Raw genomic sequence first — 27,732 nt, forward strand, 5'->3', positions numbered from 1 at the left:
AGTCGTTCGAGATAAGACGTTCTCTGGGCAGGAGAAATAACGCTTTTCTTGGCGTTGAGTCTCAACCCTAGAGAAACTAGATGAGCTAACACAATGTCTCTGTGTTGAAGCGCCATCTCTTGCGATTGTGCTAGTATTAACCAATCGTTGATGTAATTCAAAATGCGAATGCCCTGGAGTCGTAATGGAGCCAGTGCTGCATCCATGCATTTTGTGTATGTGCGGGGTGACAAGGCTAGACCGAATGGAAGAACCCGAAATTGGTACGCTTCTCCCCCGAAAGGGAACCTCAGGAACTTCCTGTGTTGTGGCAATATTTCTATGTGAAAATATGCGTCCTTCAGACCGATCGTGACGAACCAATTGTGATGTTGTATTTGCGACACGATCGTCTTGACAGTTAACATCTTGAACTTGAGCCTCGAAGATCTAAGATTGGACGCAACCCCCCATCTTTCTTTGGAATCAGGAAGTATCTGCTGTAATAGCCTGACTCTCTCTCTGGAAAAGGAACATGTTCTATGGCCTCTTTGCTCAGAAGAGTTTGTAGCTCTTGTGACAGTACACGCATCAGCTCCGGTCTCACGGAAGTGGAGACCACGCCGTTGAAACGCGGAGGACGACGAATAAATTGGATTCTGTATCCTATTTGTACTGCGCTTAATACCCACGCCAAAATACCTGGCAGAAGTTCATCTAACATTTTGCTGGAAACTGCTGCCCCCTGAAGCACCAGAGGTGGCAGGGATGGACAGGTTTCGTGGGGGTAACAGGAAGAGGCGATTACATGTAGTAAACGCCCCATCCCGCGGGGGGCTACCCCCCACCAGACTGGACGCAAGACCATCAGGACTTCTTCTTTCTATTAATATTAGTCCTGAGGTCTAGCTTGGGAGGTTGCTGAGCGCGACAAGCCTGTCTCCCCAATCTATAGAGGGGGAGCACGACTCGCCACGCTCTGCTTTTTTACCTCCCTGGCTTTTGAAGGACCGGGGAGAGGTTGGGTGGCCGATGGCCCCTGCCCTTGAGTGCGGCGAGGAAGGAACTGAACAAAAGCTTCCTCATGCTTTTTAACCTCTCTGAACTGGTGGCGACTGTGTTGACAGAGTCGCCCTGCTCCAATGCAAGAGTGCTCCTCCCCCAAACAAGCAAAACAGTAATCGTGTTTATCCAGTTCTGACATAGGACGAGAACATAGAGGGGCACAATGCTTACTCTGTTGACTCAATTTTTTACTTTTTAAACTCCTTTGAAAACATTCAGAGAAAAATTTAATTTCTGCATACTGCCTGATGAAAACAAACTCCTCACAAAGATCTGTAGTCAGATATAAAGGTAAGAGATAGAAAGAGTTTGACGCACACATGCACAGAATGGCCTCTGAAGACAAAAGACCTGATGATGCAGCTGTGTAACTCATCTATTTATAGCCTCATGTCGCGGGTGCGCGATGACATCATCGACCAGGGCTATATTACCTCCGGGTCAATTCTGTTGACGTGTTACACACAATATTCACAGCTGGCCACGATTAAAGATGTTTCCAATGCGCTAAGCAGCGCAACATCGATTGTAGCTTTTGAAAGGGAACAGCTAAACTGTTTTCTTTTGACTAAACAAAAAATTGTACACACTTATTTTTCTAAGTCAAACAAAAGTTGATATATTACAGTGTATGTAAATGAATTAATTATTCACCATACCAAGCACATTTGATTATTCTTTGATGATTGAGAACTTACTTGGAATCATTAGAAAAATATAAATCTCCCTTGAGTTTCATTATTCAAATTTATATAACACATACACATACAGGATTCTTCATAACATAATATGCACTTTTATTCACTGTGTACATAGATAAAGGCAGTTATTACTTACAATGCATCAAAATATCAAAAATCTTTAATATGTTATACTTCATGTTGTAAATATGCAGTGGGAAAAAAAACAGACCTGAAAAGAAAACCTCCATAAATTAATTAAAATGAATAATAATAATAATTAAAAACCCTGAATATCATTCCAACCTATACAAAGTAAACAAGCGCTCAAAGTTGTGTTTGTGTATCTCAGGTGTCCATTCCGGCTGAATGTGCTGATTTCAGCCACATAAGCATTTCAATGCTCAGCCCATGAGCACATAATCATCTGAACAGTCTTCACTGCTTTTTTGTTTGGCCATGTCTGTTGTCTTTTCAGGGAGCTTTACAACGGCATAATCACAATCGGTGTCCTCCATGTCTCGAATAGGCCTTTCTGGATTGATGGTAGTGTGGTCAATAGAGGCATAGAGGACATCTTCTGTCTGTGCAGAGAGAAAACACAAGCCTGCGGATTATGATGAGGAAGTCTTTTAACTGGCATTTGAAAAAAACAAATTCAGTATCTATTGCATTAGTGTGTGACTAAGGCCACAGCCCTAATGTTTACTCGATGAGTTTATTGTCAGAGAAACAGTGAACTTTGAACTTTTCTGTATTTGGTTGTGTTGTTAACTTTTGCAGCGCGTTTCTGTATTTGCTTGTGTTGTGAGTATTTTGGAGCATGTGTTGTGAAGCTAATGAAGATGTTTTCTTAGTTTGCGGGTGTTTTTCTATTTGCATGTGTTTTATTCAGTGCCTGTGTGTTGAGCTCTCTCGTCTATGGCAGACTCTGCATCCATTGCCTCTGACATGTTTAACTTAAAACATTATGTTGGATCAACTTAATTACTTGTATTCATGTTGAAAATTATTAAGTTCATGTTACTTAGAAATGCGTTTTATTGTGGACTAAAAGGTAATTCACCATACTCAAAACATCGCTTTGAATTAATGTAATTATGCCAGCAGTCTTAACTTAAAAATTCTAGTGGAAAACGTTAACATATTTTTTTTTTTGTTGACCCAATGTTTTATTTTTTAGAGTGCACCTTCACAATATGGCTGAGGTTATTTTTCTCCCTCAGGCTGATGCCCCCATACCAAGCAATAAAAGCAATAGTAAGGACAGATTCAATAAACGATTTATAAAATAAAGACAGGATAACCTTATCGACATTAAAAGAGTTAAGCTTCCTTAGGAAGTACAATCGTTGTTGTCCCTTTTTGCAGATCATCTCTGTGTTTATGTCAAATTTGAGTTTACTGTCTATCACAGTACCCAGATATTTATACTGCTCTACCACCTCTATGCTGATTCCTTTTATATATGTGGGTGGAGGAAAACCAGGTTGTTTTCTCCTAAAATCTATGAGCATATCCTTGGGTTTAGAGGTGTTAAGCTGGAGAAAAGACCTGTCGCACCAACTGACAAACTCGTCTACCACTGGCCCATGCTGAGATTCATGTTTCTGCAGTAAACTGACAATAACTGTATCATTAGCATATTTCAGGATGTGTCTATTACTATACTGGCTCCTACAAGCGTTAGTGTTGAGTATGTATAGTAGAGGTGAAAGTACACAACCCTGCGGAGAGTCAGTGGAAGAGACACGCCTCTCAGAGAGACAACTATTTACCTTAACTCGCTTTGTTCTGTTTGTTAAAAAATCCATAATCCAGCTCACAAGATTTCTCTCAATATTACATTCTGATAATAATTTACTGACTAAAACATGTGGCTGGATAGTATTAAAAGCAGAAGAAAAATCCAAAAACAGAAGCCTGGTGTGTGTACCAGGGCTCTAAATGTCTGTACAGGAGATCTAAAAGTGTAATCTGGGCATCCTCTACCCCCCTGCTAGCCCTGTATGCAAATTGAATTGCCTGGGGTCCAGGGCCCCACCCACCCTGAACAGCAGAAGCCGCTTTACAATCCTTTCAAATGACTTCATGACCAGTGAGGTCAATGCCACTGGTCTGAAGTCATTTAATGTGCTTGCAGGGTTTCCCTTTACCACCGGAACTATGATAGACTCCTTCAAAGCCATTGGGACCCTTCCCTGTTCCCAGGACATCTAAAAAATGTCAGTGAACACCCCACAGAGCTGCTATGAACAGCACTTCAACATTCTCACAGTAATTCCATCTGGTCCTGGACTCTTATTTACTTTAGTTCTCTTAAATACAGACCCAACCTCCTCCTTTGTAATTGAGAAAGGTATAGATTCTACCTGAGCCTGTTCCTCAGTTAATTTATTTAGTTTGTCTGAAAAGTCATGAATATCAAAACGTGACAAAAAGGTGTTTAACACTTCAGATAACTCATTATAAGTTGTATACATTGGCAATTGGACTGATTTATTATGTGTTTTTTGCAAACCTATCATTCTTTTCACACCATCCCATGCTACCTTCAAGTTGTTACTGCCCAGTCTTTCCTCTATCTTATTTTTATATTGCAATTTAGCCTTCTTGGTTTCTGCTCTGACCTCATTGGTTGCCTCCTTAATTTCACACTCATCCCCTTTATGAAAAGCCCTATGTTTTTTCATTAACTTCTGTTTCAGTGAGCTAGTGACCCATGGCTTATTATTTGCATACACTTTAACATACTTTTTGGGAATAATAGAATCCACACAAAAATAAATATAACAACATACAGCGTCAACAAGCTCATCAATATCCGAAGCAGAGTCAATGAAGACAGACCAATCTGTGCAATCAAAACAACCTTGTAATTTCAGAACAGACTCATCCTCCCTAGTTTTAACTTCCCCCCTTTTAAGCACAGGTCTGTACACCAGGATGAGATTGATAGTACAGTGATCCGAGGATCCTATGGGAGCCAGAGGGGAGGCCTTATAAGCCTCCTTAATTGAACCATAGCACTTGTCCAAAGTCTTATTTTTCCAAGTTGGACATGTGACGTATTGATAAAAGTTTAGGGTTTTACTCAATTTACAGTTATTAAAATCCCCCATAAGCAGACACGGGGCATCCGGGGAAAGAGATTGAAGTCTTTGAGTCACTTTGCGAATGATATCGGCAGCAGATTGTGTGTTTGCTTTGGGGTGTATGTTACAGTCACAAATATCTAGGGAAATTCTCTCTGGAGATAGAACGGACGAACGGAGATGGAAAGCAGTTCGATGTCAGGAGTGCATATCTTTTCCCTAACGGTGATGTTACTACACCACCGCTGGTTTATGTATACACACACCACCACCGCCCTGAGATTTCCCCGTGGCTTCTGCGTCTCTATCCAACCTGACAGGTGCCCCAAAAGCCGCTAATCGATAAATCCGTGTCGGTGTCTTTAGACGAAAGACAGTCTCACTGAAGGCCATAATATAAGCGTTCCTGTATTCCTGTAAATAGTTCGAATTTTCTTGAAGCTCATCAATCTTGTTTCTGAGCGACTGAGCATTTGCGAGTATTATTGAAGGGAGTGGAATACGGCGTATCTTTTGTCGTTTTAACCGAAGTCGGACGCCACCTCTCCTTCCTCGCTTCCTCTCTTTGCGAGAGTTTTTGCGATCAATACCAGGAGACCTGCGCCTAGAGATCTCAGCTAGAATGTCTTCAGATAAAAGCGGGTCCAATTATATATTTCCCATACACGGATTGTCCCATCGCATCAAACATTCCCGAGAGTATGTCCTTACCGGCTCACGTTGCTGGCTGCGTCCGCCTTGGACATAATAAATCCATAAAGTCCATAAGATGACAACGTAGTATACCTCCATGGCAACTGCTTGAATGAACAATCGTATCTAGTCCATTTTCATCAAACAACGAATCAAAACAGGAAACTTATTCAGCACTTCTGACAAACAAAACGCAGACAAACAAACACACCTGCTAGTGGTCGCTGCAGCTAGAGTCCAGTATTGTGATGGCGGTGGAGAGAGCGCACGAAACTCTCCAAAGCACATAATTTAGTGAAAAAAATAATAGAAAGTATCATTTTCTGTAAAGCAATGAGACGTGAACATATGATAATTTATCCAGATGTTTCTAAATGTGCGCTCTTTTGGACTAAAAGCCTAATTTAAGCTGTTAAGTAGCCGATCGCACTGGAGCAGATGGATCAACAAGCATGTTATTATTTGTGAAATAAAGATAAATATCAGCTTGCGCCATTTGATTATGGCCTCGAAGCTCTCAGTCGGAGGATATTAAGGCCCGGGTATTTTATCCGGTGCTCCCCTCCGTGTTTCAAATGGACTGCAGCCCAGTCAAGCCCAATGGTAAGTCCGGCCTTGCTGGGGGGTGTCTGTAAAATGTCAGTAAAAGGCAAAAATTCTTAAACTATGCCATTTATTTATAAAGATTACTTTATTATAGTCTATTTGAAGCACACGATAATGATGCCATTAGAAAACTTCAAGTTTACTTAAAATGCGATTGCAATGTGTTTTAAAATCACTAAAAGTGTATTATCAGTATAATATTAATCTATGTTCAACACTCTTGCAGTGCAATTGAATTGCAATTGTAATGTCACCAAAATACATTTGAAGTTTATGCTGAGTGAATTCTGCATTTCAAAACTTAAATACAAGAGTATATTTAAAGTGTATACTTGGAATAGTTCCACTTTAGCATAAACAAGTATATTAAATACTTTATACTTTAATTGAACTTCAGCACTGCTTTTGGAAACTAAAAAGTATTTAGCACAAAGTTAGTTGTTCCAATTTAACAAACTTTAATTATACCAATTTATAGCGTGCCACAAATATATTTAGCTATACATACAAATAAATTGTGCTTAAGTATACACATTTTTTTCACTAGGATCATGTTAACTAATGAAGTTAATGCCTCTGTTTTTATTGGTAGCTCCATTCCCTGATAGAGGAAATGAGATGTGGTGTAGATCAGTGGTTCCCAACCTTTTTTTGTCTGAGACCCCCTTTTTCCCAAGAACATATTTTAGGGCCCCCCTTCACATTTAATGATATTATCGCTCTTGTAAGCTTGCAGCAAGGATGACAAAATATGTTGTTTTCAAACAACAAAAAATTTCAATTTGAAATTTGAAAGTGCTGGCTAATGCTAAACGTAAATTCTCTAAGATTATTATTCACGTCGGCACTAATGATGTTCGACTCCGCCAGTCGGAGATCACCAAAATTAATATTAAAGAGGTGTGTGAACTTGCAAGCACTGTAATTTGCTCTGGCCCCCTTCCTGTTCGCCGGAGTGATGAGATAGTTAGTAGATTGTGTTCACTCAATGGCTGGCTGTCTGGGTGGTGTCCACGAAATAATATAGAATTCATAGACAATTGGAAAAGTTTTTGGGGCAAACCTGACCTGTTGAAAAGAGATGGTATTCATCCCTCCTGGGATGGTGCTGCTCTTCTCTCTAGTAATTTGGCTCATAGTCTTAGAGATAAAACATGACAATCTGGGCCTCAGGTCAGGAAGCAGACAGACTGGCTTAACCGACCGTCTGCTAGCGGCCTCACGTCACCAAGGTCAGATAAATCCCATCACATAGAGCCTCTTTCACCTAGATATCATCATATAGAGACTGTGTCTGTTCCCCGAACTTGGAAATCAAAAATACGTTCAAACCCATCTAAGGTTAAAAATTGAATTGATCTTCAACAAATAAAAAATAGATATAATACAAATGAGCAAATGATAAAGCTTGGGTTGCTGAATATTCGATCTCTTACTTCAAAAGCGCTAATAGTTAATGATATGATTACAGATTATAACCTAGATGTGCTGTGTTTAACAGAAACCTGGCTAAAACCAAACGATTACATTGCTTTAAATGAGTCAACCCCACAAGATTACGGTTATAAACATGAACCTCGTCTGAAACGCAAAGGAGGAGGTGTTGCTGTAATTTATTGTAATATTTTCAAAACCACTAAGAAATCTAGTTGTAAATATAATTCTTTTGAAGTGTTGGTGCTTAATGTAAAAATATCTAGTGTAAACGATAAATCACGTTTGAAAATTCTGCTGGCTACTGTATACAGGCCACCAGGGCACCATACAGACTTTATCAAAGAATTTGCGGACTTTCTATCAGAATTAGTATTGGCTGCAGATAAAGTACTAATTGTTGGTGACTTTAATATACACATAGGATTGGCATTTAAAGACATTATAAACTCAATTGGAGTTAGACAACACGTGTCAGGACCGACTCATTGTCGTAATCATACTCTAGATCTAATACTATCACATGGAATAGATGTTGATGCCGTTGAAATACTGCAACAGAGTGATGACATCTCAGATCACTATCTAGTCTCGTGTAAATTACATTTAGCCAAGGCTGCAAAGCCGACTCCGTGTTATAAATATGTTAGAGCGATTACTTCTGCTACTAAAGATTGCTTTATCAATAATCTTCCTAATCAGTTTCATCATCTCAGCATCCCGGATAGCTTATAAGAACTTGATATTGCAACAGAAACTTTTAACTCTCTCTTTTCCAGCACTTTAGACACAGTTGCTCCGCTGCGCTTAAAGAAGATTAAAGAACATAGTCCAACGCCGTGGCACAACGAGCACACTCAGGCCCTTAAGAGAGCAGCCAGAAAAATGGAGCGCAACTGGAAGAAAACAAAACTAGAGGTGTTTCGGATTTCATGGAAGGAGAGCTCGATTGCTTACAGAGAGGCTTTAAAAGCTGCTAGATCTGCTTATTTTTCAACCCTATTAGAAGAAAATAAACATAATCCTAGGTATTTATTTGAAACAGTGGCTAAACTAACGAAAAAGAAAGCTTCAAGCCCAGAAGCTTCCAAGAAACACAGCAGTAATGACTTTATGAACTTCTTCACTTATAAGATCGATAATATCAGGGACAAAATTATAACTATGCAACCGTCTAATACAGTATCGCATCAGGAAGTGCATTGTAGTCTCCCTGAGGGAAAATTTGATTCATTCATTGCTATAGGAGAGGAAGAATTTTGCAAACTCGTCAAATCATCTAAATCCACAACGTGCATGTTAGACCCTATACCGACTAAGCTGCTGAAAGAGATGCTTCCAGATGTCATAGATCCTCTTCTTAATATCATTAATTCATCTTTGTCTCTAGGATACGTACCAAAAACCTTTAAGCTAGCTATGATTAAACCGCTTGTTAAAAAACAGCAACTTGATCCTACAAAACTAGTCAATTACAGGCCGATCTCTAATCTGCCATTTCTGTCAAAGATATTAGAAAAAGCAGTATCCTCACAACTGTGTTCCTTTCTTGAAAGAAATGATATTCAGTCCGGATTTAGACCGTACCATAGTACCGAGACAGCTCTCGTTAGAGTCACAAATGATTTGCTCTTATCATCCGATCGTGGTTTTATCTCTCTATTAGTATTACTGGATCTTAGTGCTGCATTTGACACCATTGACCACAACATCCTTTTAAATAGACTCGAACATTATGTTGGCATTAGTGGAATTGCACTAGCATGGTTTAAATCATACTTATCTGACCGTTATCAGTTTGTAGCAGTAAATGAAGAGATGTCTTATCAATCACAAGTTCAGTATGGCGTACCACAAGGCTCAGTACTAGGACCGCTGCTGTTCACTCTGTATATGCTACCATTAGGAGATATCATTAGGAAACATGGAATTAGCTTTCACTGTTATGCCGACGATACTCAGCTGTATATTTCTTCAAAACCTAACGAAACCTACCAATTCACAAAATTAACGGAATGCATAGCTGATATAAAAAATTGGATGACTAGTAATTTCCTACTACTAAATTCAGAAAAAACAGAGATTCTAATTATTGGACAAAAAATTTCCACACGTAATAACCTAGAGTACTGTCTAACACTTGATGGCTGCTCTGTTAAGTCTTCGTCGTCGGTTAGGAACCTGGGTGTGCTCTTTGATACCAATCTTTCATTTGAAAGTCATGTGTCTAGTATCTGTAAAACCGCTTTCTTCCATCTTAAAAATATATCTAAATTACGTCATATGCTCTCAATGAATAATGCAGAACAATTAGTTCATGCGTTTATGACCTCAAGGCTAGATTATTGTAATGCTCTACTGGGTGGCTGCCCTGCACGCTTAATAAACAAACTACAGCTAGTTCAAAACGCAGCAGCTCGAGTTCTTACTAGAACCAGGAAGTATGACCATATTAGCCCCGTTCTGTCAACACTGCATTGGCTGCCTATTAAACATCGTATAAATTTTAAAATATTGCTGATCACTTACAAAGCACTAAATGGTTTAGCTCCGCAGTACTTGAGCGAGCTCTTAACTTATTATAGTCCTTCACGTCTACTGCGATCTCAAAATTCCGGCCAGTTAATAATACCTAGAATATCAAAATCGACTGCTGGCGGTAGATCCTTTTCCTACTTAGCACCAAAACTTTGGAACAGTCTTCCTACCATTGTCCGGGAAGCAGACACACTCTGTCAGTTCAAATCTAGACTAAAAACACATCTCTTCGGCCTAGCATACACAGAACACATTATAGACTTATATAATTAGGCTGCATAGTTTAGAACAGCCGGGACCGGGAACACTTCCCGTAAATCCTGATGTACTTGGTACATCATAATAAGGATGGCGTCTACGCTAATATTAGTCTCTCTGTCTATCCCGAGGTTTACTGCTGTCCACCGGAACCAGGCCGTATCCAGATCTGATGAAGGACCAGCGCCAGGACACGACGACGACGCCGCTGACCTGAAGTGTCAACCAGTCTCTCCTCCTCTCCACTCCGACTTCAACCAACCGGAACTGGACAAATACTCTGATTCATTCTGAACTTCATACACTGTTCACTCATTGGCCAGAGGAGAACTGGCCCCCAACTGAGCCTGGGTTCTCCCAAGGTTTTTTTCTCCATTCTGTCACCTGATGGAGTTTTGGTTCCTTGCCGCTGTTGCCTTACCTTCTGGCTTGCTTAGTTGGGGACATTTAATATTCAACAATATTATAGATCTGCCTTAAAGGTGGATGATGATGAAATTGTTTTTTTGTATTATTTTCATGTTATCACTGTGAAGCTGCTTTGATACAATCTGTATTGTAAAAAGCGCTATATAAATAAAGATGACTTGACTTGACTTGACAAACGGTATGTTTACTATAACCAGATATGTTTATGCACAAATAATAGCCTATAATATTGAAAATACAACAACAAAAACATCAGTAGGCCCTTTGTAATTTAAAAACGTAAGCCTTGGAGTAGCCTATAAATTGGCCCTATTTGAAATGCAATAACAAAAATATTCACACTGGTACGTAAAAAAAAGAAAGAATAGCTATAGGCTATTACTAAATGACTGCTGTCTGGGGCCTCAATACTTGCATGTTATTTGTGAGGCTTTATTTTTGACGCTTTTGGCGCTATAGCGAGTGATAATAAACTTGCGTTTATTAACAGAATAATGCGTCTTTCGGAAGAACATTGTAGCCGGAACTACTTCTCTCTGTGTACGTCTATGACGAGTCACGCAGGGCCTGGGCTACTCCGCAGCGCAGCGATCCCAACCCGTGTAAAATAGTCCCAATGTTAACACTTATTATAGGAGTACCATAGTGGTTCAGGATAAGACAAAAACACGGATTGGAAAATGGATTCATGATGAACTCGCTCATCATATAAATGTAAGGACTTTTATTTAATGCTCATTGCTCAAAACTTTTCAAAATATGACGCAACCCCCCACAGAGCTCGCTGAGGCCCCCTTGTGGGCCGCGACCCACCTGTTGGGAACCAATGGTGTAGATGACAGACACCAGGGTCATACTTGAGAGACCCAATTGACCGTTCGCAAAAGCCACGCCCCTTAGTTATTGTTACTACGCCCGTCAAACAATTGAGAACCATAGCCATGGCTGGGTTGAGATCCATACATTAAGTGATTGGTTTTGGAGTAATGCAGCAGACATATCCTCCAGTGCACGACAGAAATATAGACAGAATAGCGCACGGGAGCACATGCACAAAACAGTTTTTTTAAAATTATATATCAATCATTTTTATTTGATCATATATCATTTTACAAAACTGTTTTGCGCATGTGCTCCCGCGCGCGCTATTTCAGTCACAAAACTGCAATCAGAGGACGCGCTGAAACCATCAACTCTCAATGCTGTTCTCTTCATTCATAACTCGTAGCCGACTGAGAAGGATATATTTGTGTAAATAGTTGTGCAACTGCGCGAACTTTGTTTTGAAGTTTAATGTTTGAGTTCCAGAGGAATTTGTGACTGTGTACCTGTTCAACCACATCAAAGTTTCGTAATTAGTAAGTCCGTGCTTTTTCTCTTTTTTTCCTCTTGTTTGCTGACTGGTGAGGGGGCCGCAGTGCCGTAGTGAAACGGTGTTTGTACATGTAGCCTATTTTTTAATAATAGTTGCAAGCAATCATAAAATACAGCAAGTTTTAAGCCCGTGCAGACCTCACTGCCATAGGCGCATCATTGCACTATCTTGCTGAAATCGGAATGTTTGACGGAGGTCCTTCTCCTTAGTTACAGTTGCTGAGCTAGGATTGGACGAGAACCGTTCGAGGGCGGGGTTTTGCGAACGGTCAATTACCTCTGATACTTTGAGAAAAGGCCAATGAAAATTGGTGAGTGGAATTTGCATGCTACTCCCTAGGACATATGGGTATTAAAGGAGCTAGCGTGCATTCACTCATTCAGGTTTGTGCTGAGGAGCCGAGAGTGTTCTTGCCATTTCAGCGGGCAGTCCAGCGTTGTGGCAAGGGGGACATTATGTCTCAATCTCTCCATCAGGGAATGGAGGTTCAAATAGCGTGGTGTCAATAACTGACACTAGGCATCCCCCAGGGAAAATGCCACAACAGCTGAACTCTGTTATGAGATCTTGGCTGTGCAAATGTAGGCAAGCCCCTATGTGCTGGTTTACAAACACACTCTCAACATCTTAACCTACCCAATTCTCAATGTGTTGCCTGGTTCAGCTTATTATGCTGGGCATAGTACTGTGGACTTAGCTGAGGCTATGTCTGAAGTTTCCCCTGGATAGGGGAGAGTCCCTCTGCTCTTAGTGGCTCTAGGCTGTTGCATGCCATGCAGCCAATATTGATGCTGATATCTAAGAGTACTCACGACAAGCACATTTGACCCCCAAAGTCTGGTTCGTTTGACTAGTGTTTTTTTTGGAGATGTGTACGCGCGTGAAGTTCGGATCATTTTACTGACTCTCTTGTTCGATCTCGTTCATCAAAATGAACGAATCTTTTTTCGAGCCATTTCGTTCATTTAAGGGGCTTTAAATGTTATACTTTTAACAGGCAAATTCCCCAAACACATGCACCTACGCAATCTTGATCATATTCTGAATTAAGAAATCATTATAATGCAGTCAAAAATAATTTACAAGGAACATAAATAATTACTTTACCTTCCGAGTCTTTCGTTCATTTGTCACGTGACAGACGCAATGAACGTTCACGTTCATGAACGACAGATACATGTTCAGCTACAAGTATGCACTACTTGCTTTATGCAAGCACCATATAGGAAAAATTACTATACAGGATTTACCCTATTATACTTTATCGACACAAATTGATAGGTCAAACAGCAAACATCCATCCACAAGTAGTCTATAAATAGGTTGTCTTTGAGTTTACGTGAACAACGGTTAAATTACTCGTCGGGCTACAGAAGAATACCGTAATTAATCCGTTCAATTAGGCCTAAGACATCGAGAGTCACGCAGACCTATAACAACCCAGCCACAAAACATTTTGGGAATAACACGCCTTACCTTAACCAAGAATGGATTTCAATGACTTTGTGCGCAGAACAATGGCCTCGTTTATATTTCTTTTTCGACAAATCTTTAAGTTAACATGAGTGGAATTTGCACCGCAGCGCCACCACACCTTGAATAGCATGTATCTTTATTGAAGTGAATTACCGGTAGGTTTAAATCGCCGTCATGCATGAATGAATGATATTTTTGCTATTTTACACATAATAATCCACGATGATCACATTACACAAAACTGAAATTGCACGTCACAATAACACATTGTCAATATTTTTTGAGACCCCCAAAAATTTCACAAATCACGTTTTCAGGGGAGCCCACTTCTTAAGGGGACCCGATGTGGGAAAATGTGGGAAAAAACGAAAGTATTGATTAGCCTCTCAGTCACAGGAAAAGATAGCATAGGGCAAAGTCTAGCAATATTTCAGAGACGAAAAAAGGAATTCTTAACAATATATTGCACATGTGGGTCAAAGAGAAACTCAAATTAAATATAACTCGTATTTCGCTTGGAACTCCAAAACAGAGACATCTAGGGTTAACATTAGTGAACCAGCTTTACGAAGCTGATGAGGAAAGCCAATTAGCAAGACCTCAGTCTTATCAATATTAAAGTCCGCGTGAACCGGAAGTTGCAACCGACTTTATCTCAGTGTTGTGACGTATTTCCGAGAGAAACGGAATACTAAAATAGTGGGCGTGGCTTTTTTTTCCAACTAGCACCTGATTGGATCTAGAAAAGTTGGTGTTTCATTCAGCCTGTCTACTGTCAGTAGGAGGGGCGTGGTTACGGATGTTAAGCAGACACCAAAACCGACAAACCTACGTCATAAGGGAAGGTCCTCCAATGCAGAGGGGAGGGGCATTTTAAGATTACGAAGCCAAACATTTTATTTGGTGTGGATTGACTTGCATGGATGAATTGTTCACCACAAAAATGGTCAATTTAGGCAAACAAAGTAAATATGGTCAATTTTGATATCATGTGGACTTTAAGGCACAGAAAGTTTTGGGTCATCCATATTTTTATCTCAGAAATACAATGTGAGAGAAAAGAAACATCCACATTTTGACCAGGCTTAGAGTGAATATAAATCTTGTTGCCTTAAGCTCATTCGTAACTGCATTTAGGGGCATGCTGCTCTTCTCAGATGCTTGTAACAGAAAAGCACAATTCGCTGCTGCCCCCCAGTCTCTGCTATTTCAGAGGAACATGCTGCTCCTCTCTGAAATATCCTATTCTTGTCTGTCTTAGTTTTTCAAATCCCAAAAGAAAAAATCCAATCCAATTTTACACTATGTAAAATTACTGCTCAAAATGAACGAATCAACTATTCGTATTCGCTAAAGGCTTGAGGTCAGCAGTCTTCTTTAATAAGCCAATATTTCAAGTAAGCAATTGTATAGTGTGCATTTTTTTTCTAAATTACTGTATTAATTATTTATGAATTTGATATTGACTGCACTGAAGAATAAGATTTATATTGTATAATAGACATAATTGACAATTTATATGCTTTTGTCAATGTTGTAAAATACATAAATGATGAACTTTACATTAATTGCATTCAAGGTTTCTATTTGTTTAATCTAGGCATACCAGCATCATAAATGTATCATAAGTTATGCAAAGTCATTCGCTTTGACATACTTTCCCACCTGGATTCTATTTCTGTCACGTTGGTAGCATCATTTGGAGAAACAGGAAAAAACACTGTGACTAAATGTTTATCATTTGAATACTACATTAAAGACTCATTCATAGGAGACTTCATGAATCCCCAAAATGCAAAATTTGAGAAGGAACCAAAAATACCTATGATGACACTGACAAAGATCTAAACTAACGCCCTCCTGTTTTAACATGATGTTATCAGATGTGCGAGTTTGAACATCCGCACTACATATGTAAAAGGGATACATACTGTATACGTGTATATAAAATGAAAATATCATTTTAATTGTACAGTTTAAATGTATTATTTTAGTAGAACTGCGCTTAACGAAAGTAGCAAAGACAGAAAAATGGTTTAAAGGGTTAGTTCACCCAAAAATAGAAAATTCTGTCAGTAATTACTGACCCTCATGTTGTTCCAACCCCGCAAGACGTTCATCTTCGGAACACAAATCAAGATATTTTTGATGAAATCTGAGAGCTGGCTCACTCCTTCATAGGCTACAAGGTAATTGCATCTGCCGGCCCAGACAAGTTAGTAAAGACATCGTTAAAATAGTCCAAGTGACTTAACCTTACGTTTATCAAGCAACGAGAAAACTTTTTGTGTGCAAAAAAACTAAAATAACGACTTTATTCCACTATTCATTTTCTTCTTTGTGTGCCTCTGACGTCAGTTCAGGAGAGCGCCACGCGAGAACTGAGAAGATGACGCAGATGGGTCTCGATGAAATGTTTAAAATGGCTCTAAAGTGTGCATTCCTGGATGTTTGAGAAAACGTAAAAGTGCCTTACCAATGCCGCAAAATGAATGGGTTACCTTTCACACTTTCCCATCAAATGATCGTGATTGTCATCTTCTCAGTTCCCGCGCATGCATCGTGGTGCTCTCGTGAACTCACGTCAGAGGCCCACACGGAAGAAAATTAAATGTTGAATAAAGTCGTGATTTTAGTTTTTTTTGCGCACAAAAAGTATTAGCGTCGCTTGATAAACTTAAGGTTGAACCACTGTAGTCAATTGGACTATTTTACAATGTTTTTACTAACTTTTCTGGGCCGGCAGATGCAATTACCTAGCAGCCTATAAGCTTTCAGATTTCATAAAAAATATCTTAATTTGTGTTCTGACGATGAACAAAAGTCTTACGGGGTTGGAATAACATGAGGGTGAGTAATTACTGACAGAATTTTCATTTTTAGGTGAACTAACCCTTTAAAAGTCAAATAAACAGTCTATTAAACTCCTAACATTATGAATTATTGGCATTCTTACCCGTGTGTCTACTGCTGTTGCTCTCTGATTGCCATTATCTTCTAGACAAAACATACAAATTACATGTCAATAAATAGTCACTTCACAATGTAGCCATTCATTGAGTATCAGTATCTGTCCTTTGAATGTACATCCTCACAAAATACACTGTCAGCTACAGAACTGCTGGGTTTTGTGTTAACCACATGAACTTTGACATAAAACTGAATGCATGCTTGAATCTCTGCCAAAGGTTTGCATACTGAACTAAAAAGGCACTTCCTTATTAATGCATTAGCTGGAACATTCTATTTCAGAGTAAATTATTATCAGAGTAAATTCTCTTACCAGCGCTTTCAAGTTTCTTCTTCCTGAGGATAAAAATATGTAAATTATATAAAGTCACATGCACAATGCAATTTTCCATTTCCGAAACATTTAGAAAAAGTAGCACTCAGACTTTTCAACATAACTTAGATTACTTATTCCCAATAATAATATTATTAATAAAACAGAACCCGAATAGACTTCTAGTACATAATCTCAGTAAATCATAAAACTCTACAGATGCCCTACCTTCGCTTGCAACTTAAATTTCCCATAGTTCCAACAAGCTCAATACGGTTTGTTTGCCGCAGTATAAATAATCTACAACCACAAATTGCAGACTGCTGAAACTGCCAATGTGGTCTAAATCCAGAGTTTCCAACCTGCCAATCAGACAGAATAAGATGTGAAAGGACAGCTATAGTAAAACAAGAGAGGGATGGACAGAGTGATTCAGTGTAACGCAGTCAAACAACAGACGGTTTGTATTTCGCTTGTATTTCCTGTGTTCTGTGGTTTTCATTTGCCTCCGAGTGCATGACATGAAGACACGTTCGGTTTCCCGTGTGCGCGTTTACACCTCTATTAGTGGTCATTCTGCTATCTCATATCTGTCTAATTTGTGTGTGATATTTGTTATTCCACGACAGCATTCCTGAGACTGATCTGTTTTTTTTTCACTAATCTTCCACGTGTCATATGTATGCAAATAGCTGTCACCAGGAAAAACAGGCAATGCAGTGTCTGATATATTCTTTCATTTAGATGAGTAGTTGGAAAACAAGTCAACATTATCTATGAATTGTTGTTAAATCCTCTTGTATGTATGTTCACATACATGCATGTTTAAATAATAACACAACTAATCATATCGTCTAAGTGTGTTCAAGATGTGATGTTTGGTTTCTGACAGTTGATGCTTGTTAGGCACAGGAAGTTAAGCATTTCCTTCAAGACCACACCATATGCAAATAATTGCTCACTCTCTTACCATGATCTGCTGTGTTATTGACCATAAATTGCTTTTTAATATTTCAAAATATTATTGACTTTCTTTTGCAATCTGCTTATACGTTTATGCCTTAAGCTCAATGAAGCACATTAAATGTTTTTATTTTATTTTATTTTTTTATATTGCGATCAGATGAGCAGTATGAGACTCTTTCTCTTCACTGTCATTCTTAGCCCTGTAGGTGTCAGTATGAAAACACTTAAAGCACAAAAAAATAAAAATTATAATAATAATAAATAAAAAAAACCCTAGGCCTACATGTGTCATGGATTGGGGGGCTCGGGGGCTGGGGGCTGGGGGGTGAGGGGCTGGGGGGTGAGGGGCTGGGGGGGGGCGGGGGAAACCACCTCTACTTTGTAGTACTTTCTGCCATCAGGATGTTACAAAAGTAGAGCACACTTTTGTTGAACAGTCAAGACAGCAAGTATTTGGCAATTTTAGCCTTGATGTCAGACACGTTACTTTATGGTGGATTTCAGCGGGGATGAAAAATGATCAGTGCATCATCTTGTTTACTCTCTTGCAGCTTACTTTGGGTGAGAGTTATACCATTATGTATATTATTTTTAAGTTGGGTTATGGTTAAAAATTAAATATTGTTTTTATGACAGCCTGTCAATCTGTTTTATGAACCAATTGCTGAATGTAACTCATTGGGTTTTCTTAACATTAATCTTTATTCAGATCACAAAGTATAATTTTTACTATAATAGGATGCTGTTAAGTAGTACTAAATGTGATTTATTTTCCAAAGAAATAAATCGGTCTTTATAGGTGAAAGCAGATTTATTACACACATTATTTAGGATCACAGGTTTCAGAGGTGAATTTAAATACAGAGATGTGGAGACATTGCTTTTCTAAAGGTTCTTTCATTGGCATCTACAGCTCACAACACAAGTTTCTTTAGTGGTTCGAAAGGTTCTTCGGAATATTAAAATGTTCTTCACACTAAGAAAATGTTTTATTTTAAGAACTTTTCACGGCCCTCCCCCGGACAGCATGCCAAATACGCATTGATCTTTACCCCCTCTAATTGTATGCAAGTGTGAACTCGTGAAACTGCATTTGAGTGTGGTGAAAGTTATAGCTGTTACTATGTGTTAGTTTGTTGGCTATATGACACTAGCAGTAAGCTAGATCAACATTAGAATAACATACAGATCATATTCTAACATTTCATCACGTTGAACTAAATAATTACATTGATAGTTTTATGTACATTTGCTCACATGTCTAATAAAGTGGGAGTGTAAGAGTGGCGTCTCTGTCAAGTCAAAGTTTGTCATGGACGTGGAGCTCTCGGCATCTCGAAAACGCGTAAACTATTTAAGCATCCAATCATCTAACAAAAACACATTTTAGGAAAGACGATGATCATGACTAGTTGGGGAGGGTTACATCCCAGCAAACAAAATTATGTTCAAAGAACGTTATGGTTAAGTAACAAATTAAGTAACAAAAATGTTATTTCTAAATATTCTATGAACGTTGAAAATGTCCAGTTAAAAAAAAAAAAATGTTAAAGAAACTGTCATGGCGGGTTGCAGGAAGGCAGAATAAGAAGATATAATATCCAATACAAAGATTTAATTACAATCCAGAAGACAGGCAAACAGGTTGGGCAACACACACTTACGCATAACTGTGATCAGACAGAGAATGAATGTGAGGGACCAAGTTATAGACAAACACAAATGAGGATGAAACATAAAAACAAACTCCAGTCCATGATAAAGAAACTAGGCTGAACATAATGTGACAGAAACATTATATTGCATCAGTTTGCATAGGAAACATTTTTTATGTTCTCTGAACGCTCGGAAATATATATTTTTTAAATCCAAAACAATATTCCATGAACTGTTAGCGGTGTTATGACTGCCTTTAAGATACCTTTAAGATGGAAATTAATATTTGGGTTTTAATTATTGACTTATCGGAGTGTGACACACCAAAGCATTTTTTTTTCCCGTCTCTAGTCTTTGTTTTAAAGTGGGCAAATTTTTGGTCTTTGTGTGACAAAAGGATGTGGATGTGGCTAAGCATTTAAGTGTCTTAGTGTCACGAACACACACGGGAAAAGGTAGATCCAATTGCAGTAATTTATTAGGGGTAATCCGTACTCACAAAATAGTCCAGGCAAGGGTCAAAATCCAGTAACGCAATCCAACAGACACATGAAACAGACCGACGAAATCAGAAGTGTGAGTGACATTAAACAAGGACTCCGTGACATGAACTGAGACAGACAGGGTACTTATACACAGACACTAACAAAGAACAGCTGGGAACAATGAAGACAGGGAACAGCTGTGTGAAATGAACATTGATGGGTAACAGACAAAGGATTATGGGAAATGTAGTTATAATGTGAATGACACCGTGGGGAAAGAGGACCTCTAGTGGACACCAGGGAACATAAACCAACACTGTGACACTCAGTGACGAGTCTAATTTGATCAATTTATTGTGCACAAAGTCCACCAAACATACACTGACTATAGGACACATTAAACGTGTAATCAGTAACACTATTTGTCCACTGAAGGCGAGATGAAGTAGGACCCATGTGCAGTTTATTTAAACACCAGCAAATTAACATAAAATATAATCCAAAACAGACTTGACTTGACTATCGGCTTGATATAAACTTAGAGCACATGACAGGATCACATAATGGGATCAAGGAATCAGATGACAAAACCAGGAGCATAACTTTGACAATACATAATAAAAGACATAACCTAAACATGACACAAAACCCAAAACCAAACGGAACATATTCCCCCCTCAAAAAGGCAACTCTAGAATCCTTAGCTAAACAACCACCCAAAACACAAAACAGGGTGGTGGACTGGACCAGGGGGAGGGATGGAGGGCCAGGCCCATGAAGAGGACGAGAGCCTGGACCATGGAGCAGTGGTGGACCTGGACTGTGGAGCAATGGACGAGACCATAAACAATGAAGCATTGGCAGACCTGGTTCGTGGGGCAGTGGACGAGACTATGGAGGATCAGGTGGCCATGGTAGATCCAGCAACGATGGGGGCCACCAGGGTGCAGCTGGCAGAGGCGATAACCACCACAGAGTAGTAGGTTGCCATGGCGGATTTGGTTGGTCAGGAGGCCATGGCAGACAAGACACATGAACGACCTTCATTACCGTGACTTAGAGCATAGAACTCTCTTGGACGGCCTCCATGTCCGTAGCATGGAGCACAGAGAGTTCATGGACAGCCTCCATAGCCTAAATAGAGCCTCCTTGGGCGTGATGGCAAACAGAGAGTTTAGGAAAAGAGGAGTCTTGGGAGTAGCTGTAGTGGTCACCGCTCCTTCAGATGAAGTGCAGCCCAAAAACACAGCATAGCGGTGGCCACTACAGGAAGTACTGTGGACAGAGGGGTGATCTCAGGAACAACTGGATTTGGACTTGGGACCACCGGACTATACTTGATTGCCTCTCAAACTGACCTTAACTGTGGATCCATTATACTTGTGATGGGTCTCATTCACCCCAAGACCATTAGCAGAAGAGGTTCGTGGTGAACCAAGCTCTACTGCCGTTGGAGTTTGGTATGTATCAAACATTAATTATGGGACATACCAAGCCGCAATTAAAGAGCTAGCGCCGACGAAAGCTGACTGTTGTCGCCTCTCGTTGGCTGTGTCTCAGCCAAAAAGCTGCGCTTAACCACACGAAAAGACTTAAAGGCAACTGTCAATTAGCATGTGTATTCTGAGCCTGTGTGCAAGTATCTGTATCTGTTTATATCATCAGGTTTCAATAGTCTATTTTCGTCATTCAAAAAGGAAAACCGCTTCTAGGACTGCACATATACAAACCGTAAACAAAGCAGCACTTGCTTACCATTTTGAATATCAATCAAGCTGATCACTTCCTTCATTCCAGTCGGCTCATGTTATTATGAAAATATTAGTGCATTGAATGCTCATATAAAATGAAATTATGCCAGCACCGTCTTGGCTTTGTTCGCTTTCATCATTTTCGCTTTTATTCTCATGCACTGACTCATTCACTAAGCTGAACAGCCAATCAGAGTACTCTGTCTCACCATCTGCCCTACACCGATTCTACAGTACATGCTGAATCGGTCAAAAAAACCCTGACGGCAAAAAAACTAAGCCGACCGACACTTCAGAATGCCATTGCCCGACGACCGACTGTCGGTTTGGTGTGTCCCGGCTTTTATGGCTGTCTTTGGTTCACTCCAGTTCAAAAGCTACTCTCAATGCTGCGCTGAATTAAGCACTATGGGAAAACATCTTTGTTTGACCGGTTGTGAACATTGGCAAAGAAGCCAAGAATTAGCTTAAATAACCTCTGATGATGACGTCATCGGAATGCGCATGTCATTCCGAACAGGAGGGACTTTCTGTCTCAGGCGCAGAGAAAGATATTCCGACCTTTGAACCTTTATGTTTGGCCCCTGAGGGGGACAAGTTTAGAGATGCTGGACTTCCAGTGCTAGGGCTCCCTCCACTAGACGAATGTGCGCCCTTAAGTAGCACATCTTTGAAAGGTGGTGTATACATCATGCAGACCCAGTTCACTGCCAGATTGTTTCAATGCTGGAGATTCTGCAGGAAAAGTTGTCAGTATGCATAAGTCCTACTACTCTCATAGAGTATTTGTGGCTGCCATTTCGGCTTGCCATGCTCTGATTGATGGGGTTTCAGTGGGGAAAAACCCTCTGATCGCCTGCTTCCTTTGTGGAGCTAGGCGACTGAGACCACCCGGTCAGAGTGAAAGTTCCCTCATGGGACTTAGCCGTGGTCCTTATGGGGCTAGTCGACAACACCTTTGAACCACTAGAGTCAGCGGCGGTCAAGCTTCTGACTCTAAATATGGTTTTCTTTATGGCTATCTCATCACTAAAGAGAATTGGGGATTTGCAGGCTCTGTCGGTTTCGCCATCCTGCTTAGACTTTGCCTCTGGACTGGTCAAGTGCTGCATTGCCGCACTGGGCGCATGTTCAGGATGTTGTTCAGACAAAGTGACCTGAAAGCAAACCTAACGTCTGATGTTGTCATTATCAGAGGTTATTTAAGCCAATATTTTTCAGTTTTGCAAGCATCCACGGGATTTGTCCCACAGTTTTATGTTTCCACAGATGTTTCCATCCACGCTCATTAACTAACTACTCTAGTCTCATTGACTCCTAACATTTACCGGTGCAAAAGCTTTTTAAACTCTATCCTGAAGCAAACCATCTCCAATAATTTCAATATGGGGTCATTGTTACATGTTTTAATAAATAAATGTTTAGGAATGTTGTTCTAAAATGAACGGCTTGACTGCAATATGTGCCATTAACATGCCTGCTTTAATCGATTGTTATCTTGATTATCTCTCTTGTAAAAGGTATGCACACATCCATACAGAAGGGACAGACTGTAATATTTCATGCATCAAAATTTTCATTGGGGACCATTAATTCGATTGAATGGAAATACCACACAATCAACCAAACCATCCTGCTGGCCAGCGTCAATCTAAAGAAAAAGCATTCAAAAAAAATGTTCAGCAAGAGGACTGGAATGCAAATAATGGAGAATGGTACACTTCACATTGAAGATATTAAAGATGAAGACTCTGGGAACTACTCTTGCACCATCATTTTCTATGATCAGAGGATGGAGACAGAGCAGTTTTTTCTTCAACTACTTAAAGGTACCGTTCCATATCTTACAAATTACTTAAGGTCATTTCTCAAGATAATCAGACAACAGGATGATAGAGTAATTCTCTTTGGCAGAAGCTATAGTCAATGACAATATCATCAATGTATTCTGTAAGGAATGTGAATTCTTTGGTAATGATCATTTGTTTTTTCAGCTGAAGACTTGAAGACTGAACCACCAAACAGCACACTGTACACCACAACATTGAAACCATCAGGTACCTTTTCATTCACTTCATTTAATGTGAACATTAGATTAAAGGCACATTCTACTCCTCATATAACAAAGAAAATGTTGATTTAGCCTTTTCACACTTTGCTTAGTCACCTGCAAATTCATAACAAATACTTTTAAAATGATGGGTGGGCATTGTGCAAGATGCAAAGCAATATATCACTTCCCCATGAAGAATAAGGATAGTTCAACATTTTAAAGAGGTCATATTGATAATTCATTCATTCATTCATTCGTTCGTTCGTTCATTCGTTTGTTCGTTTGTTCGTTTGTTCGTTCGTTCGTTTGGTCGTTCGTTCGTTCGTTCGTTCTTTCATTCATTCCAAGGCCTGAATAACACTGTGACATTATAATAAAATAAGGAACAGCACAAGATTATGTTTAGGAAATATCTTTCATATTCCCACCCCTTTATCTCACATTAACTATGCAAGTCATGTTTTTGATCACCCAATAGGGGATTATCACGCTTCCGGGTTTCATGGGCGGGATTTTTCAACTTTGTGCATGTCCACTTCCGGCGCAGTTCAACAATGGCTGAAACGAAGGCTAGATGTCACTGCTCTGTTCCACTTTGTCAATCAAACAAACAACCCCAACCTTATTTAAGTTTCCATGGATTCCCGACTGAACTGAGTCTAAGGAAGAAGTGGATTAAAGCGGTTCGCCGGGATGAAGGGCCAATCTTTAAAATAAAACAAGGTAGCATTTGTTCAGTTAGTCGATGTACGTCAGAAAAAGTTATTTTGGGTAAATTTACCAGGGATGCAGTATAAATAAACTTAGGGTCGTCCATCATGGGTTCGCCAGAGTGATGAGTGATTCACCGGAAGTGGCAGTGCACAAAGATCACTGAATGCGGAAGTACTACGTATCAGCGTGATAATCCCCTATAGGCAGTGTTGTTGTGACACTTTTTTATTTTTTTAAACACACACACACACACACACACACACACACACACACACACACACACACACACACACACACACACACACACACACACACACACACACACACACACACACACTTTTTATAACATGGCCTTAAGCAACAGAGTAACAAAAATACAAAATCCACTTGACTACAATTGTGCTGGGAAAATGCTACATCATACAGATCTTGTTTTCTTTCTTTTCCTTTCACAGTAGAAACCCGCATTCCTGGCACAGCATTGATCGCAATACCTGTGTGCTCGGCATTTGCAATCATCTTAATTGTAGCCGCTATTTTCATCTTTAAATGTAGAAAAAAGTGTTGCTGCACTTCAGGTTAGTGTTATTGTATTTTATTATTTCTCTCTTATATATTAATCATAGGTCTACTTCAAATAAAATGTCAATGCATCACTTACTCACCCTCATGTTATACTAACTTTCTTTCCTCTTTTCCATTATAATGAATGTCAATGTGAACTAGTGTGGCAATGCTCCAAACTGACCAAAAATCATAAAAGTACTATCCAGAAATTTGGATAATATGACTCTTGCAAATAGCTATATTCATTTTATCTAATTAAATATAAGACGTTTTGTAAGAATTTTGTTATGATCGAAATTGTCTAAACTATAATCTGTCCAGTGAGTGACATGAGGTCAACAAAAATATACAGGATGCTCAGATTCATTGAAAATTGAGTGGGAAGACTCGATCAAAACCCACTCAACAACTCTATCAAAACTTCTAAAAAGTTTTTCTCTTCCAATGTTGGTGTAGTTACCGCGTCGCCTTTAGGTGTCACGTGTGGGTGTGATAAAGCACACGAAGAAGAAGAGGAGAAACAAAAACAGTCTTTAATATTACGATACTGGACAAAGAACTGAACAAAACACTGAACAAAACACAGGGGTTAAATTCATGATCAAGGATGAAACGGAACAGGTGTGGGAACTCATTTACAACCAGGGAAACAAACTAGAGAACTAAAGCAGGCAAAACAGGAACAGAACACAGTGAAACAAAAACAAAAACTGAACAGTACATGTTACGGGATAGTATTTATTTAAAAATGCATAATCAAAATACATATAAAATGAAAAAATAATCATTTGAAATGCTACTATAATCAGATTTTGCTTTTGCTCTGTTTTGCAGAAGAGCCCATCTACGCAAATAAGACCGCTTATAATTCAAGGAAATAAAAGGTCACAGGTGGGCAGAAGGATGTCAGATAATAAAACCAGACAAAGGTCCCCTAATTTGTAAAGAGGTAAAAACCCATGATGATTCCTTCTATAGATGTGAGCGCTGCAGTGATGATGCATTTCTGTAGGCCAAAACGGAAGTTAACACCACCCTGGTTCAATCAACAAAAACCTAACTTTATTCTTTAATGAGGACACTTTTTTTTTGGTTTATGGTTAAGTGATATTTTTTTCTGTTGCTGTTCATATGTGTTAAGTGTAGATGTTGTACACTTTTGATAGTTCACCGCTGAAAACTTTGCTTACCTCTGACAGTGACATTGTTGTGTAAAATGTCAAAATGTATTTGCATTTGTGGTATCTATAGCAGCATAACAATTTTTATTATTATTTTACTTTTCTGTGGGCCCAACTTTATATTAAGTGCCTTTAACTGCTTTAACTTTTGTTTTTTAACAAAAAAAAAAAGCTAAAATGCACTTATTGTGTACTTAATTGTTTTTTTACATTGTACTTATTTTTGAAAAAATCTGCATATAATACATCTCATCTTTAATTAATTTCTGTAATTACATCTAGAATTACAATGACATCTTAACCCACTCTTAAACATAGAACCATATACATCTAAACCTGTCCCTAACCTTACCCCTATCCCACATCAATAGCAGCACAAGTGTTTTGCAACAGAAAATGATTTAAATCAATACATCGTTCCTATTTGTCTAAATGTGAGTTCATAGTTAAAGACATACAATAAAACGTGTGACCGTTCTGTGTGATTCTGCAAGCAGTGTATGTTTGTGTATATATTTGATTTTTTTTTTACATTCCAGTTGATTCAATGCAAATACTTCATACGCTGAAAGTTGTCTTTAAAAACCTGCACACTTGATATTGAGGTTTTCCTTGTACAACTGTTTTCAAGAGCAAATGGCTTCTTGTTTGTAAAACTGAAAAGTCTCTAAATCGTGACAATGTCACCCTGCTTTCAACAGTGATTCTGTGGTGATCTTGCAACAGTGGTTATGACCTCTTTAAAACTTGCTGTAAAAAGAAAATGCTGTAGTTTTGTGCTTTATTAAATGTGTGCAGATTGTGTTGCACCTTTAACCAGCAAACTAAACAATGAATAAAACTAACAAAGTGACTAATGACTAGTTGAGGACTTTCAAAGAAATTTGAATACGGTGAATATGGTGAATGTGATAGACGAGGCCAGAAAGTTGTGGTCAAGGCTGCTATTCGGAAACTGGTGCACATTTTTCCATGCATGCTTTTTGTTGTCATCTCAGTTACTGTAAACATTGATTGATCGATTTTTACTGTGGTGTCTTATTATTAAAGAAATCACACTTAAGTGTGTCAATAAGGAAAGCATTTGATGGTTAAAAAGAATACTATTATATATGAATATTTGCTCATTTTTACTCTTCTACTTCTGTTGTATTTTGGTGATTGAGCAGTTTTTATAATAAGAACCTTAACAGTGGTGTGGCATCTTGAGATAGACCCAGGCAAACAGATCATGCATAATAAAACAGAAATCTCTGGACAAAAAACTGACCACATTTGTATATTAGCTTCTTCCCTTTCAATTCAGATTTGAGTAAATTTGTCAGTCCCATTTTGAACACTAGAGGTCAGACTGAGAACAGTCCTGAGCTGTGAAGAGAGTTTCAATTTAAGTTTCAATTTGTATCAAATTAGGATTATATCCCCTGGTTTCACAGACAAGGCTTAAA

The 27,732-nt window shown here is 39.0% G+C and overlaps 2 protein-coding genes across 5 annotated transcripts; one reads left to right on the forward strand and one right to left on the reverse strand.

Moving 5' to 3' along the window:
• Window positions 1-1,572: 1,572 nt before the first annotated feature.
• LOC307002293 (uncharacterized protein) lies at window positions 1,573-20,137 on the reverse strand. 3 transcript variants are annotated; one of them, XM_079619766.1, is made up of 5 exons: window positions 20,033-20,137; window positions 17,140-17,273; window positions 16,912-16,934; window positions 16,585-16,625; window positions 1,573-2,308 (listed from the first exon to the last, which is right to left on the reverse strand). In XM_079619766.1, exons 2-5 carry the CDS (start codon window positions 17,163-17,165, stop codon window positions 2,129-2,131), a joined length of 270 nt encoding a protein of 89 aa, XP_079475892.1. In that variant the 5' UTR covers window positions 17,166-17,273; window positions 20,033-20,137; the 3' UTR covers window positions 1,573-2,128. The 3 variants fall into 3 exon arrangements, with proteins under 3 accessions (XP_079475892.1, XP_079475891.1, XP_079475893.1); XM_079619765.1 differs by lacking the exon at window positions 20,033-20,137 and having other exon boundaries at window positions 1,776-2,308; window positions 17,140-17,595; XM_079619767.1 differs by lacking the exon at window positions 20,033-20,137 and having other exon boundaries at window positions 1,824-2,308; window positions 16,585-16,622; window positions 17,140-17,305.
• Window positions 18,251-27,366, forward strand: LOC307002292 (uncharacterized protein). 2 transcript variants are annotated; one of them, XR_013798458.1, is made up of 6 exons: window positions 18,251-18,438; window positions 23,290-23,598; window positions 23,764-23,826; window positions 24,992-25,114; window positions 25,560-25,724; window positions 25,938-27,135. XR_013798458.1 is itself a non-coding variant. In XM_079619764.1 (5 exons), exons 1-5 carry the CDS (start codon window positions 18,387-18,389, stop codon window positions 25,982-25,984), a joined length of 594 nt encoding a protein of 197 aa, XP_079475890.1. In that variant the 5' UTR covers window positions 18,251-18,386; the 3' UTR covers window positions 25,985-27,366. The 2 variants fall into 2 exon arrangements, 1 of the variants encoding a protein (XP_079475890.1); XM_079619764.1 differs by lacking the exon at window positions 25,560-25,724 and having other exon boundaries at window positions 25,938-27,366.
• The last annotated feature ends 366 nt before the right edge of the window (window positions 27,367-27,732 follow it).

This window comes from Phoxinus phoxinus (genome assembly GCF_949152265.1).
Source record: "Phoxinus phoxinus genome assembly, chromosome: 7".
Lineage (NCBI taxonomy): Eukaryota > Metazoa > Chordata > Actinopteri > Cypriniformes > Leuciscidae > Phoxinus > Phoxinus phoxinus.